At 60.9% G+C, this 15,997-nt stretch overlaps 1 protein-coding gene and 1 pseudogene across 3 annotated transcripts in view; one reads left to right on the top strand and one right to left on the bottom strand.

Moving 5' to 3' along the window:
* Nucleotides 1-15,997, bottom strand: part of PPP4C (protein phosphatase 4 catalytic subunit) — a 52,459-nt gene that overhangs the window by 32,265 nt on the left and 4,197 nt on the right. For all 3 annotated transcript variants that reach the window (XM_090130430.1, XM_090130432.1, XM_090130431.1), the window contains exons 2-6: nt 9,875-9,974; nt 9,684-9,735; nt 6,771-6,821; nt 6,083-6,184; nt 1,779-1,952 (exon numbers count right to left, since the gene is read on the bottom strand). In XM_090130430.1, coding sequence (XP_089986556.1) covers nt 1,779-1,952; nt 6,083-6,184; nt 6,771-6,821; nt 9,684-9,735; nt 9,875-9,972 — 477 coding nt within the window. In that variant the 5' untranslated portion in view covers nt 9,973-9,974. The remainder of the gene's footprint in view (nt 1-1,778; nt 1,953-6,082; nt 6,185-6,770; nt 6,822-9,683; nt 9,736-9,874; nt 9,975-15,997) is intronic.
* Nucleotides 3,819-5,692, top strand: LOC149913215 (uncharacterized; annotated as a pseudogene).

Here is a 15,997-nt window from a genome sequence, read left to right as displayed (position 1 = left end):
CCTAACACACCATTAGGATCTCCCAGGTCCAAATATTCCCCCTTTAGGATCTCCTAGGTGCAAATTCCCCCCTCTACACCCCCAAAAATGCCGTTTTCTCCCCCAAAACACCCCCTCCCACCCCGCATCTCCCCTCCAACACCCATGGTGTGTCCTTAGCGTGCCCTTAGCATGTCCAACCACACCTTTACATCTCCTAGGTCCACATTTCTCTCTCTACATCCCGAAAAGTCCCGTTTCCTCCCCCAAAACACCCCCTCCCACCCCACCCCAACCCCTCCGACCGCCCTTGGCGTGGCCTTAGCATGTCCTTAGCATGTCCTAACACACCCTTAGATCTCCTACGTCCAAATTCCCTCCTCTACACCCCCAAAAATGCCATTTTCTCCCCAAAACACCCCCTCCCACCCCACCCCAACCCCTCCGACCGCCTTAGCATGTCCTTAGCATGTCCATAGCATGTCCTAACACACCATTAGGATCTCCTAGGTCCAAATATTCCCCCTTTAGGATCTCCTAGGTTCAAATTCCCCCCTCTACACCCCCAAAAATGCCATTTTCTCCCCCAAAACACCCCCTCCCACCCCAACCCCTCCGACCGCCTTAGCGTGCCCTTAGCGTGTCCTTAGCATGTCCAACCACACCTTTAGGATCTCCTAGGTCCACATTTCTCTCTCTACATCCCCAAAAGTGCCATTTTCTCCCCCAAAACACCCCCTCCCACCCCACCCCAACCCCTCCGACCGCACCGGCGTGTCCTTAGCATGTCCTTAGCATGTCCTTAGCATGTCCAACCACACCTTTAGGATCTCCTAGGTCCACATTTCTCTCTCTACATCCCCAAAAGTCCCATTTTCTCCCCCAAAACACCCCCTCCAACCCCTCATCTCCCCTCCAACCCCTATGGCGTGGCCTTAGCGTGTCGTTGGCGTGTCCTTAGCATGTCCAACCACACCCTTAGATATCCTACGTCCAAATTCACTCCTCTACACCCCCAAAAACACCGTTTTCTCCCCCAAAACACCCCCTCCCACCCCACCGCAACCCCTCCGACTGCCCTTAGCGTGCCCTTAGCGTGCCCTTAGCATGTCCAACCACACCCTTAGATATCCTACGTCCAAATTCACCCCTCTACAGCCCCAAAAATGCCGTTTCCTCCCCCAAAACACCCCCTCCCACCCCACCCCAACCCCTCCGACCGCCCTTGGCATGCCCTTAGCATGTCCTTAGCGCGTCCTTAGCATGTCCTTAGCATGTCCTAACACACCTTTACATCTCCTAGGTCCACATTTCTCTCTCTACACCCCCAAAAATGCCGTTTCCTCCCCCAAAACACCCCCTCCCACCCCTCATCTCCCCTCCAACCCCTATGGCGTGCCCTTAGCGTGTCCTTAGCATGTCCTTAGCATGTCCTTAGCATGTCCTTAGCATGTCCTTAGCATGTCCTAACACACCTTTACATCTCCTAGGTCCACATTTCTCTCTCTACACCCCCAAAAATGCCGTTTCCTCCCCCAAAACACCCCCTCCCACCCCTCATCTCCCCTCCAACCCCTATGGCGTGCCCTTAGCGTGTCCTTAGCATGTCCTTAGCATGTCCTTAGCATGTCCTTAGCATGTCCTAACACACCTTTACATCTCCTAGGTCCACATTTCTCTCTCTACACCCCCAAAAATGCCGTTTCCTCCCCCAAAACACCCCCTCCCACCCCTCATCTCCCCTCCAACCCCCATGGCGTGGCCTTAGCGTGTCGTAGGCGTGTGCCAGGCGCGGTCACCTTGCCGTCGATGATGGCGGAGAGGCTGAGGTAGTCGAAGATCTCGGTGCAGTACCTCCAGACGGTGACGGAGCCGTACTTGCGCAGGCACTCGTCGTAGAAGCCGTAGACCTGAGTGATCTGACGGCTCTCGTGGTTCCCGCGGATCAGCGTGATGCGGTCCGGGTAGCGCACCTAAAAAGGGGGGGGGGGGGGTTAAATTTTGGGGGGGGGGTCATTGAAATATGGGGGGGGGGGGTCATTGAAATATGGGGGGGCGGGTCATTGAAATATGGGGGCATTGAAATTTGGGGGTGGAGGGGGGTATAAATATGGGGAGGGATCATTGAAATATGGGGGGGGACAGCATTGAAATATGGGGGGGGGTCATTGATATATGGGGGGGAGATTAAATACAAGGGGGGGTCATTGAAATATGGGGGGGGGGTCATTGAAATATGGGGGGGGAGGTTAAATACAAGGGGGGGTCATTGAAATATGGGGGCATTGAAATTTGGGGGGGGAGGGGGGTATAAATATGGGGAGGGATCATTGAAATATGGGGGGGGACAGCATTGAAATATGGGGGGGGGTCATTGATATATGGGGGGGACGGCATTGAAATATGGGGAGGTCATCGAAATATGGGGGGGGTCATTGAAATATGGGGGGGACGGCATTGAAATATGGGGGGGGTCATTGAAATATGGGGGGGGCATTGAAATATGGGGGGGGTCATTGAAATATGGGGGCATTGAAATATGGGGGGGGTCATTGAAATATGGGGGGGATGGCATTGAAATATGGGGGGGGTCATTGAAATATGGGGGGGGCATTGAAATATGGGGGGGTCATTGAAATATGGGGGCAATGAAATTTGGGGGGGGTCATTGAAATATGGGGGGGGGGTCATTGAAATATGGGGGGGGAGGTTAAATACAAGGGGGGGTCATTGAAATATGGGGGGGGGATGGGGAAATGGGGGGGCTCATTGAAATACGGGGTGGATCTCATTGAAATATGGGTGGGGGTCATTGAAATATGGGGGGGGTCATTGAAATATGGGGGGGGTCAATGAAATATGGGGGGGGGACGGGGAAATGGGGGGGGTCATTGAAATATGGGGTGGATCTCATTGAAATATGGGGGGGAGGGGGGTATAAATATGGGGGGGCCATTGAAATATGGGGGGGGGCATAAATGGGGGGGAGCTGGAGGGGTGGGGGGAATTAAATATGGGGGGGGCATTGAAATATGGGGGGGGCATTGAAATATGGGGGGGGCATTGAAATATGGGGGGTGGAGAGGAGAAATAAATATGGGGGGGTCATTGAAATATGGGGGGGGGTCATTGAAATATGGGGGCATTGAAATATGGGGGGGGTCATTGAAATATGGGGGGGGTTAAATACAAGGGGGGGTCATTGAAATATGGACGGGAGGGGGAGGGGTGAGGAGTATAAATATGGGGGGGAGGGGGGTATAAATATGGGGGGGGCACTGAAATATGGGGGGGTAGGGGGAGGAGAGGAGTATAAATATGGGGGGGTCATTGAAATATGGGGGGGGGTCATTGAAATATGGACGGGGAGGGGGGGAGGAGAGGACTATAAATATGGGGGGAGGGGGGTATAAATATGGGGGGGTCATTGAAATATGGGGGCATTGAAATTTGGGGGGGGGTCATTGAAATATGGGGGGGTTCATTGATATATGGGGGGGGTTAAATACAAGGGGGGGTCATTGAAATATGGGGGGGACGGCATTGAAATATGGGGGGGGGTCATTGATATATGGGGGGGGAGATTAAATACAAGGGGGGGTCATTGAAATATGGGGGGGGGAGGGGAGAGGAGGATAAATATGGGGGGGAGGGGGGTATAAATATGGGGGGGTCATTGAAATATGGGGGGGGCATTGAAATATGGGGGGGGCATTGAAATATTGGGGGGGGCATTGAAATATTGGGGGGGGGAGAGAAGTATAAATATGGGGGGGGCATAAATGGGGAGGAGACATTGAAATTTGGGGGGGGAGGGGGGTATAAATATGGGGGGGTCATTGAAATATGGGGGGCAGGGGGGGAGGAGAGGAGCCCCCCACTTATGGGTCCCAGCCCAAACCTATGGGTCCCACCTCCCAATTAAGGGGCAGCCCCCCATTATGGGTCCCACTCCACACTTATGGGTCCCACCCCACACTTATGGGGCAGCCCTAATCTATGGGTCCCGCCCCCCACTTATGGGTCCCACCCCAAACCTATGGGTCCCAGCCCCCCATTTATGGCTCCCAGCCCCCACTTATGGCTCCCAGCCCCCACTTATGGGTCCCGCCCCCCACTTATGGGGCAGCGCTAATCTATGGGTCCCACCCCCTACTTATGGGGCAGCCCCCACCTATGGGCCCCACTCCACACTTATGGCTCCCACCCCCCACTTATGGGTCCCAGCCCCCCACTTATGGGTCCCGCCCCCCACTTATGGGGCAGCGCTAATCTATGGGTCCCACCCCCTACTTATGGGGCAGCCCCCACCTATGGGCCCCACTCCACACTTATGGCTCCCACCCCCCACTTATGGGTCCCAGCCCCCCACTTATGGGTCCCGCCCCCCACTTATGGGGCAGCCCCACACTTATGGGTCCCAGCCCCACACTTATGGGTCCCGCCCCAACCCTATGGGTCCCAGCCCAAACCTATGGGTCCCACTCCCACTTATGGGTCCCACCCCAAACCTATGGCTCCCGCCCCACACTTATGGGTCCCGCCCCACACTTATGGGTCCCAGCCCAAACCTAGGGCTCCCGCCCCACACTTATGGGTCCCAGCCCCCCACTTATGGGTCCCACCCCAAACCTATGGGTCCCAGCCCCCACTTATGGGTCCCGCCCCCCACTTATGGGTCCCAGCCCCCCATTATGGGTCCCGTCCCCCACTTATGGGGCAGCCGTAATCTATGGGTCCCACCCCCTACTTATGGGGCAGCCCCCCATTATGGGTCCCACTCCACACTTATGGGTCCCACCCCACACTTCTGGGGCAGCCCTAATCTATGGGTCCCACCCCCCACTTATGGGTCCCACCCCCCACTTATGGGTCCCAGCCCCCCACTTATGGTCCAGCCCCCCACCTATGGGTCCCAGCCCCCACTTATGGTCGAGCCCCACACTTCTGGGGCAGCCCTAATCTATGGGTCCCGCCCCCCACTTATGGGTCCCACCCCCACTTATGGGGCAGCCCAACTCTTATGGGTCCCAGCTCCCACTTATGGGTCCCAGCCCCCAGTTATGGCTCCCACCCCCCACTTATGGGTCCCACCCCACACTTCTGGGGCAGCCCTAATCTATGGGTCCCACCCCCCACTTATGGCTCCCACCCCCCACTTATGGGTCCCAGCCCCCACTTATGGGTCCCGCCCCAACCCTATGGGTCCCAGCCCCCCACTTATGGCTCCCACCCCCCACTTATGGGTCCCACTCCACACTTATGGGTCCCAGCCCCCACTTACGGGGCAGCCCTAATCTATGGGTCCCACCCCGCACTTATGGGTCCCACCCCACTCTTATGGGTCCCAACCCCCACTTATGGGTCCCACCCCAAACCCATGGGTCCCAGCCCCCCACTTATGGGTCCCACCCCCCACTTATGGGTCCCAGCCCCCACTTATGGGTCCCAGCCCCCACTTATGGGTCCCAGCCCCCACTTATGGGGCAGCCCTAATCTATGGGTCCCACTCCCACTTATGGGTCCCACCCCCCACTTATGGGTCCCAGCCTAAACCTATGGCTCCCACCCCCCACTTATGGTCCAGCCCCCCACTTATGGGTCCCAGCCCCCCACTTATGGGTCCCAGCCCCAACCTATGGGGCAGCCCCAAACCTATGGGTCCCACCCCCCTTATAGGGCCACCCCACACTTATGGGTCCCACCCCACACTTATGGGGCAGCCCTAATCTATGGGTCCCCGCACTTATGGGTCCCACCCCAAACCTATGGGTCCCAGCCCCTACTTATGGGTCCCACCCCAAACCTATGGGTCCCACCCCAAACCTATGGGTCCCGCCCCCCACTTCTGGGGCAGCCCTAATCTATGGGTCCCACCCCACACTTATGGGTCCCAGCCCCCCACCTATGGGTCCCACCCTCCACTTATGGTCCAGCCCCCCACTTATGGGACAGCCCTAATCTATGGGTCCCAGCCCCCCACTTATGGGGCAGCCCTAATCTATGGGTCCCGCCCCCCACTTATGGGTCCCACCCCCCCACTTATGGGTCCCGCCCCCCCACTTATGGGTCCCGCCCCCCCACTTATGGGGCAGCCCCCCACCTTGAGCGCCAGCAGCAGCAGGAAGGTCTCGACGCTGTAGAAGCCGCGGTCCACGAAATCCCCCATGAAAAGGTAGTTGGTCTCGGGGACGTCGCCCCCAACCTGCGCACGGGAACCGCGCTTATGGGGCGCTGTGGGGCGCTGTGGGGCGCTATGGGGTGGTTATGGGGTGGTTATGGGGCACTATGGGGTGGTTATGGGGTGGTTATGGGGTGGTATGGGGTGGTTATGGGGTGGTATGGGGTGGTTATGGGGTGCTATGGGGTGGATGCGGGGTGGTTATGAGGTGGTTATGGGGCGCTACGGGGTGGATGTGGGGTGCTATGGGGTGGTTATGGGGTGCTATGGGGCAGATGTGGGGCGGTTATGGGGCGCTATGGGGCGGTTATGGGGCGCTATGGGGCGGTTATGGGGCACTATGGGGCGGATGTGGGGCGGTTATGGGGCGGTTATGGGGTGCTATGGGGTGGATGTGGGGTGGTTATGGGGCGCTATGGGGCAGATGTGGGGCGCTATGGGGCAGATGTGGGGCATTTATGGGGCGGATGTGGGGCGGTTATGGGGTGGATGTGGGGTGATTATGGTGTGGATGTGGGGCACACAGAGCACTTATGGGGCACTTATGGGGCAGAGATGACACTTATGGGGCACTTATGGGGCAGAGCTGAGCACTTATGGGGCAGCTCACCCGGAAGAGCTCCTTGAGGTCGTAGAACTGCCCATGGATGTCCCCGCACACCTGTGGGGTGCAGACCCACGGCTGCCCCATAGATCCCGGCCCCGCCCCATAGATCCCGGCCCCGCCCCATAGATCCCGGCCCCGCCCCATAGATTGCCCCCAAACCCCAGCCCTGCCCCCCTACATTCCTCCCAAATCCAATTCCTGCCCCACACATCCCCCCAGACCCCATCCCTGCCCCATAGATTTCCCCCACCCATAGATCCCCCCCGCCCCATAGATCCCACATCCCTCCCCATAGATGCCCCCCAGCCCCCCAGATTCCCCCCCCAGCCCCACAGATTCCCCCCCAGCCCCACAGATTCCCCCCTTGCCACCCAGCCCCACAGATCCCCACCCGCCCCACAGATCCCACATCCCACCCCATAGATCCCCCATCCCTCCCCACCCCACAGATTCCCCCCCCAGCCCCACAGATCCCCCCCCGGCCCCACAGATCCCACATCCCACCCCATAAATCCCCCCCAGCCCCACAGATCCCTTCCCCGCCCCATAGATCCCACATCCCACCCCATAAATCCCCCCCAGCCCCGTAGATCCCACATCCCACCCCACAGATCCCCCCCAACCCCCCAGCCCCATAGATTCCCCCCCCAGCCCCACAGATTCCCCCCCCAGCCCCACATATCCCACATCCCACCCCACAGATCCCCCCCAGCCCCATAGATTCCCCCCACAGCCCCACAGATCCCACATCCCACCCCACAGATCCCCCCTGCCCCACAGATCCCACATCCCACCCCATAAATCCCACCCTGCCCCACAGACTCCCCCCAGCCCCATAGATCCCACATCCCACCCCATAAAACCCCCCCTGCCCCATAGATCCCCCATCCCACCCCATAGAACCCCTGCAGCCCCATAAACCCCCCCCAGCCCCATAGATCCCACGTCCACCCCATAAAAGCCCCCTGCCCCACAGATCCCCCCCCCAGCCCCATAGATCCCACATCCCACCCCACAGATCCCCCCCAACCCCACAGATTCCCCCTGCAGCCCCACAGATTCCCCCCAGTCCCACAGATTCCCCCCCAGCCCCATAGATTCCCCCCCCAGCCCCACAGATCCCACATCCCACCCCATAGATTCCCCCCCCAGCCCCACAGATCCCCCCCCCAGCCCCACAGATCCCACATCCCACCCCACAGATCCCACATCCCACCCCACAGATCCCCCCCCTGCGCCCCAGCCCCATAGATTGCCCCCCAGCCCCACAGATCCCACATCCCACCCCATAGATCCCCCCCTAGCCCCATAGATCCCCCCCCAGCCCCATAGATCCCCCCCCAGCCCCCCAGCCCCACAGATTCCCCCCCCAGCCCCCCAGCCCCATAGATTCCCCCCCCCAGCCCCACATCCCACCCCACAGATCCCCCCCTGCCCCCCAGCCCCATAGATTCCCCCCCAGCCCCACAGATCCCCCCCAGCCCCACAGATTCCCCCCCAGCCCCCCAGCCCCACAGATCCGCCCCCCAGATCCCCCCCAGCCCCATAGATTCCCCCCCCAGCCCCACAGATCCCCCCCAGCCCCACAGATCCCACATCCCACCCCACAGATCCCCCCCAGCCCCAAAGATCCCACATCCCACCCCATAGATCCCCGATCCCACCCCCATAGATTCCCTCCCCAGCCTCACAGATCCCACATCCCACCCCACAGATCCCCCCCAACCCCCCAGCCCCCCACATTCCCCCCCCAGCCCCATAGATCCCCCCCCAGCCCCACAGATCCCCCCCAGCCCCATAGATCCCCCCCCACAGCCCTACAGATCCCCCATCCCACCCCATAGACCCCCCCCCAGCCCCACAGATCCCCCCCCGCCTCCCAGCCCCACAGATCCCCCCCCAGCCCCATAGATTCACCCCCCAGCCCCACAGATCCCCCCCCACCCCACAGATCCCCCCCAGCCCCATAGATTCCCCCCAGCCCCCCATCCCCCCACATTCCCCCCCCAGCCCCATAGATTCCCACCCCTGCTCCCCAGCCCCATAGATTCCCCCCCCAGCCCCACAGATCCCCCCCCCAGCCCCACAGATCCCACATCCCACCCCACAGATCCCCCCCAGCCCCAAAGATCCCACATCCCACCCCATAGATCCCCGATCCCACCCCCATAGATTCCCTCCCCAGCCTCACAGATCCCACATCCCACCCCACAGATCCCCCCCAGCCCCCCACATTCCCCCCCCCAGCCCCATAGATCCCCCCCCAGCCCCATAGATTCCCCCCCCAGCCCCCCCATTCCCCCAGATTCCCCCCACAGCCCCACAGATCCCCCCCCGCCTCCCAGCCCCATAGATTCCCACCCCTGCCCCCCAGCCCCATAGATCCCCCCCAGCCCCACAGATTCCCCCCCCAGCCCCATAGATTGCCCCCCCAGCCCCACAGATCCTCCCCCAGCCCCATAGATTCCCCCCCCAGCCCCACAGATTCCCCCCCCAGCCCCACAGATTCCCCCCACAGCCCCCCATTCCCCCCCAGCCCCATAGATTCCCCCCCAGCCCCACAGATCCCCCCCCAGCCCCCCAGATTCCCCACCACAGCCCCACAGATCCCCCCCAGCCCCATAGATTCCCCCCCCAGCCCCACAGATCCCCCCCCAGCCCCACAGATCCCCCCCAGCCCCATAGATTCCCCCCCCAGCCCCACAGATCCTCCCCCAGCCCCATAGATTCCCCCCCCAGCCCCCCATTCCCCCAGATTCCCCCCCCAGCCCCCCAGCCCCACAGATCCCCCCCCAGCCCCACATCCCACCCCACAGATTCCCCCCCCAGCCCCACAGATTCCCCCCCCAGCCCCACAGATCCCCCCCAGCCCCATAGATTCCCTCCCCAGCCCCACAGATCCCCCCCCCCGCTCACAGTGACAGGCGAGTCGACGCGCTGCACGTTGCTCTCCTCCACCAGGATCTCCCTGCAATCAAACCCCTCGTTAATCACCCCAATTAATTACCCCCTCCTCTCCCCCACCCATCAAGCTTTACAGGGGGGGGGGGGGGGGGGGGGGCGCCTCGTTAACGAGCTCGTTAATTAAGGAGGGTTAATGAAGCAACCTGGCCTTGGCACACAGCGCCTTCACTTCGCTCTCCCTGATCAGCTCACAGCGCCGCAGCTGCTCGATCTGCCGGTCCAGGTCGCTCGGCTCCCCCATGGCTGCAGGGCGGCCCCAAAACGGCCCCATAACGGCCCCATAAGGACCCCATAAGGACCCATAGGGACCCATAGGGACCCACAGACCCATAGGGACCCATAGGGCCCCATAGAACCCCATAAAACCCCATAGAACCACATAGGAACCTGTAGGAATCCAAAGGGACCCCATAGGGACCCAGGTCGCTCGGCTCCCCCATGGCTGCAGGCCGGCCCCAAAACGGCCCCATAACGACCCCATAACGACCCATAGGGACCCACAGACCCGTAGGGACCCATAGGGACCCGTAGAACCCCATAAAACCCCATAAGGACCCACAGAATCCCATAGGAACCCATAGGGACCTGTAGGGACCCAGGTCGCTCGGCTCCCCCATGGCTGCAGGGCGGCCCCAAAACGGCCCCATAACGGCCCCATAACGACCCCATAACGACCCCATAAGGACCCATAGGGACCCATAGGGACACACAGACCCATAGGGACCCGTAGAACCCCATAGAACCCCATAAGGACCCACAGAACCCCATAGGAACCCATAGGGAACCGATAGGGACCCAGGTCGCTCGGCTCCCCCATGGCTGCAGGCCGGCCCCAAAACGGCCCCAAAACGACCCCATAACGACCCCATAACGACCCATAGGGACACACAGACCCATAGGGACCCATAGAACCCCATAAAACCCCACAAAACCCCACAGAACCCCATAGGAATCCAAAGGGACCCCATAGGGACCCAGGTCGCTCGGCTCCCCCATGGCTGCAGGGCGGCCCCAAAACGGCCCCATAACGACCCCATAAGGACCCCATAAGGACCCATAGGGACCCACAGACTCATAGGGACCAATAGGGACCCATAGAACCCCATAGGAACCCATAGGGACCCCATAGGGACCCAGGTCGCTCGGCTCCCCCATGGCTGCAGGCCGGCCCCAAAACGGCCCCATAACGACCCCATAAGGACCCATAGGGACCCATAGGGACACACAGACCCATAGGGACCCATAGAACCCCATAAGGACCCCATAAAACCCCATAGAACCTGTAGGAACCTGTAGCAAACCATACGGACCCCATAGGAACCCAGGTCGCTCGGCTCCCCCATGGCTGCAGGGCGGCCCCAAAACGGCCCCATAACGACCCCATAACGACCCCATAAGGACCCATAGGGACCCACAGACCCATAGAACCCCATAAGGACCCCATAAAACCCCATAGAACCTGTAGGAACCTGTAGCAAACCATACGGACCCCATAGGAACCCAGGTCGCTCGGCTCCCCCATGGCTGCAGGGCGGCCCCAAAACGGCCCCATAACGACCCCATAACGACCCCATAAGGACCCATAGGGACCCACAGACCCATAGAACCCCATAAGGACCCCATAAAACCCCATAGAACCTGTAGGAACCTGTAGCAAACCATAGGGACCCCATAGGAACCCAGGTCGCTCGGCTCCCCCATGGCTGCAGGGCGGCCCCAAAACGGCACCATAACGACCCCATAACGACCCCATAAGGACCCATAGGGACCCACAGACCCATAGGGACCCATAGGGACCCATAGAACCCCATAGGGACCCATAGGAACCCATAGAACCACATAGGGACCCATAGGGACCCATAGGAAACACATAGGGACCCAGGTCGCTCGGCTCTCCCATGGCCGCAGGGCGGCCCCAAAACGGCCCCATAAGGACCCCATAAGGACCCACAGACCCATAGAACCCCATAGGAACCCGTAGAACCCCATAAAACCCCATAGGGACCCATAGAACCCCATAGGGACCCATAGAACCCCATAGGGACCCATAGGAACCCAGTGGGACCCAGGTCGCTCGGCTCCCCCATGGCTGCAGGCCGGCCCCAAAACGGCCCCACAACGACCCCATAAGGACCCCATAACGACCCATAGGGACACACAGACCCGTAGGGACCCATAGGGACCCGTAGAACCCCATAAGGACCCACAGAATCCCATAGGAACCCCATAGAACCTGTAGGAATCCAAAGGGACCCCATAGGGACCCAGGTCGCTCGGCTCCCCCATGGCTGCAGGCCGGCCCCAAAACGGCCCCACAACGACCCCATAAGGACCCCATAAGGACCCATAGGGACCCATAGGGACCCGTAGAACCCCATAGAACCCCATAGGGACCCATAGAACCCCCATAAGGACCCATAGGGACCCATAGGAAACACATAGGGACCCAGGTCGCTCGGCTCCCCCATCGCTGCAGGGCAGCCCCAAAACGGCCCCATAACGACCCCATAACGACCCCATAAGGACCCACAGACCCGTAGGGACCCATAGGGACCCGTAGAATCCCATAAAACCCCATAAGGACCCACAGAACCCCATAGGAACCCATAGGGACCCGATAGGGACCCAGGTCGCTCGGCTCCCCCATGGCTGCAGGCCGGCCCCACAAAACCCCATAAGGACCCCATAAGGACCCCATAAGGACACACTGAGATCCCACAGAGACCCTGTAGGGACCCCATAGGAACCACTGTGCCCCATAGCGACCCCATAGGAACCCCACAACTGCCCCATAGCCACCCCTGCGCCCCATAACCACCCCATAACCGCCCCATAGCCACCCCTGTGCCCCATAACTGCCCTAAAACCACCCCACAGCCACCCCTGTGCCCCATAACTGACCCACAGCCACCCCATAACCACCCGTGTGCCCCATAACCACCCCATAACCGCCCCATAACCACCCCTGTGCCCCATAACGACCCCACAACCACCCCATAACCACCCCTGTGCCCCATAACTGCCCTAAAACCGCCCCATAGCCACCCCTAAGCCCCATAACCGCCCCATAACCACACCTGTGCCCCATAACCACCCCATAACCGCCCCATAGCCACCCCACAGCCATCCCTATGCCCCATAGCCACCCCATAACCGCCTCCTGTGCCCCATAACTGCCCTAAAACCGCCCCACAGCCACCCCTGTGCCCCATAACCACCCCATAGCCGCCCCATAACCATCCCTGTGCCCCATAACCGCCCCACAGCCACCCCTGTGCCCCATAGCCACACCATAACCGCCTCCTGTGCCCCATAGCCACCCCTGTGCCCCATAACTGCCCTAAAACCACCCCATAGCCACCCCTGTGCCCCATAACTGACCCACAGCCACCCCATAACCGCCTCCTGTGCCCCATAACTGACCCATAACCACCCACTGTGCCCCACAGCCACCCCAAAACCACCCCTGTGCCCCATAACAACGCCATAGCCACCCGTGCCCCATAACCACCCTATAGCCACCCCTGTGCCCCATAACCACCCCACAACCACCCCATAACCACCCCTGTGCCCCATAACCGCCCCATAGCCACCCCATAACCACCCCTGTGCCCCATAACTGCCCTAAAACCGCCCCATAGCCACCCCTAAGACCCATAACCGCCCCATAACCACACCTGTGCCCCATAACCACCCCATAACCGCCCCACAGCCATCCCTGTGCCCCATAGCCACCCCATAACCACCCCTGTGCCCCATAACCACCCCATAACTGCCCCATAAGCGCCCCATAACCACCCCATAGCCACCCCTGCGCCCCATAACCACCCCATAACCGCCCCATAGCCACCCCTGTGCCCCATAACTGCCCTAAAACCACCCCACAGCCACCCCTGTGCCCCATAACTGACCCACAGCCACCCCATAACCACCCGTGTGCCCCATAACCACCCCATAACCGCCCCATAACCACCCCATAACCGCCCCATAACCACCCCTGTGCCCCATAACCACCCCATAGCCACCCCATAACCACCCCACGCCCCATAACTGCCCTAAAACCGCCCCATAGCCACCCCTAAGACCCATAACCGCCCCATAACCACACCTGTGCCCCATAACTGCCCCAAAACCGCCCCATAACCCCCCCACAGCCATCCCTATGCCCCATAGCCACCCCATAACCGCCTCCTGTGCCCCATAACTGACCCACAGCCACCCCATAACCATCCCTGTACCCCATAACCGCCCCATAGCCACCCCTGTGCCCCATAACCACCCCATAACCGCCCCATAGCCATCCCTGTGCCCCATAACCGCCCCATAACCACCCCTGTGCCCCATAACCACCCCATAACCGCCCCATAGCCACCCCTGTGCCCCATAACCACCCCATAACCGCCCCATAGCCATCCCTGTGCCCCATAACCGCCCCATAGCCACCCCTGTGCCCCATACCCACCCCATAGCCGCCTCCTGTGCCCCATAGCCACCCCAAAACCACCCCTGTGCCCCATAACCACCCACTGTGCCCCACAGCCGCCCCATAGCCACCCCTGTGCCCCATAACCCCCCCATAACCAATCCTGTGCCCCATAACCGCCCCATAACCGCCCCATAACCGCCTCTGCGCCCCATAACCACCCCATAACCGCCCCATAGCCACCCCTGTGCCCCATAACCACCCCACAGCCATCCCTATGCCCCACAGCCACCCCATAACCACCTCCTGTGCCCCATAACTGCCCTAAAACCGCCCCACAGCCACCCCTGTGCCCCATAACAACCCCATAACCACCCCTGTGCCCCATAACCACCCCATAACCGCCCCATAGCCACCCCTGCGCCCCATAACCAACCCATAGCCACCTTTGTGCCCCATAACCACCCCATAACCACCCCTGCGCCCCATAACCGCCCCATAGCCGCCCCATAGCCATCCCTGTGCCCCATAACTGCCCCATAACCACCCCTGTGCCCCATAACCACCCCATAACTGCCCCATAACCACCTCTGTGCCCCATAACCACCCCATAACCGCCCCATAACTGCCCTAAAACCACCCCATAGCCACCCCTGTGCCCCATAACCACCCCATAACCGCCCCATAGCCGCCCCTGTGCCCCATAACCGCCCCTGTGCCCCATAACCGCCCCATAACCATCCTATAGCCACCTTTGTGCCCCATACCCACCCCATAACCACCCCTGCGCCCCATAGCCACCCCATAGCCACCCCATAGCCATCCCTGTGCCCCATAACCGCCCCATAACCACCCCTGTGCCCCATAACTGCCCTAAAACCACCCCACAGCCACCCCTGTGCCCCATAACTGACCCACAGCCACCCCATAACCACCCCTGTGCCCCATAACTGCCCCATAGCCACCCCATTAGCGCCCCACAGCCATCCCTGTGCCCCATAGCCACCCCATAACCACCCCTGTGCCCCATAACTGCCCTAAAACCACCCCACAGCCACCCCTGTGCCCCATAACTGACCCACAGCCAGCCCATAGCCATCCCTGTGCCCCATAACCACCCCATATCCGCCCCACAGCCACCCTATAACCCCCCCACAGCCATTCCCATACCCCACAGCCACCCCATAACCGCCCCTGTGCCCCATAACTGCCCTAAAACCGCCCCATAACCACCCCTGAGCCCCATAACTGCCCCAAAACCGACCCATAGCCCCCCCATGCCCCACAGCCACCCCATAACCGCCTCCTGTGCCCCATAACTGCCCGAAAACCGCCTCACAGCCACCCCTGTGCCCCATAACCACCCCATAACCGCCCCATAACCATCCCTGTGCCCCATAACCGCCCCTGTGCCCCATAACAACCCCATAACCACCCCTGTGCCCCATAACCACCCCATAACCGCTCCATAGCCACCCCTGTGCCCCATAACCACCCCTGTGCCCCATAACCGCCCCATAGCCACCCCTGTGCCCCATAACTGCCCTAAAACCACCCCACAGCCACCCCTGTGCCCCATAACTGACCCACAGCCACCCCATAACCACCCCTGTGCCCCATAACCACCCCATAACCGCCCCATAGCCACCCCTGTGCCCCATAACCATCCTATAGCCACCTTTGTGCCCCATAACCACCCCATAACCACCCCTGCGCCCCATAACCGCCCCATAGCCGCCCCATAGCCATCCCTGTGCCCCATAACTGCCCCATAACCACCCCTGTGCCCCATAACTACCCTTAAACTGCCCCATAGCCACCCCTGTACCGCATAACCACCCCA

The sequence above is a fragment of the Phasianus colchicus genome, chromosome 40 (genome assembly GCF_987193195.1).
Source record: "Phasianus colchicus chromosome 40, bPhaCol1.hap1.1, whole genome shotgun sequence".
NCBI lineage: Eukaryota > Metazoa > Chordata > Aves > Galliformes > Phasianidae > Phasianus > Phasianus colchicus.
This window is presented reverse-complemented; position numbering and strand designations above follow the sequence as displayed.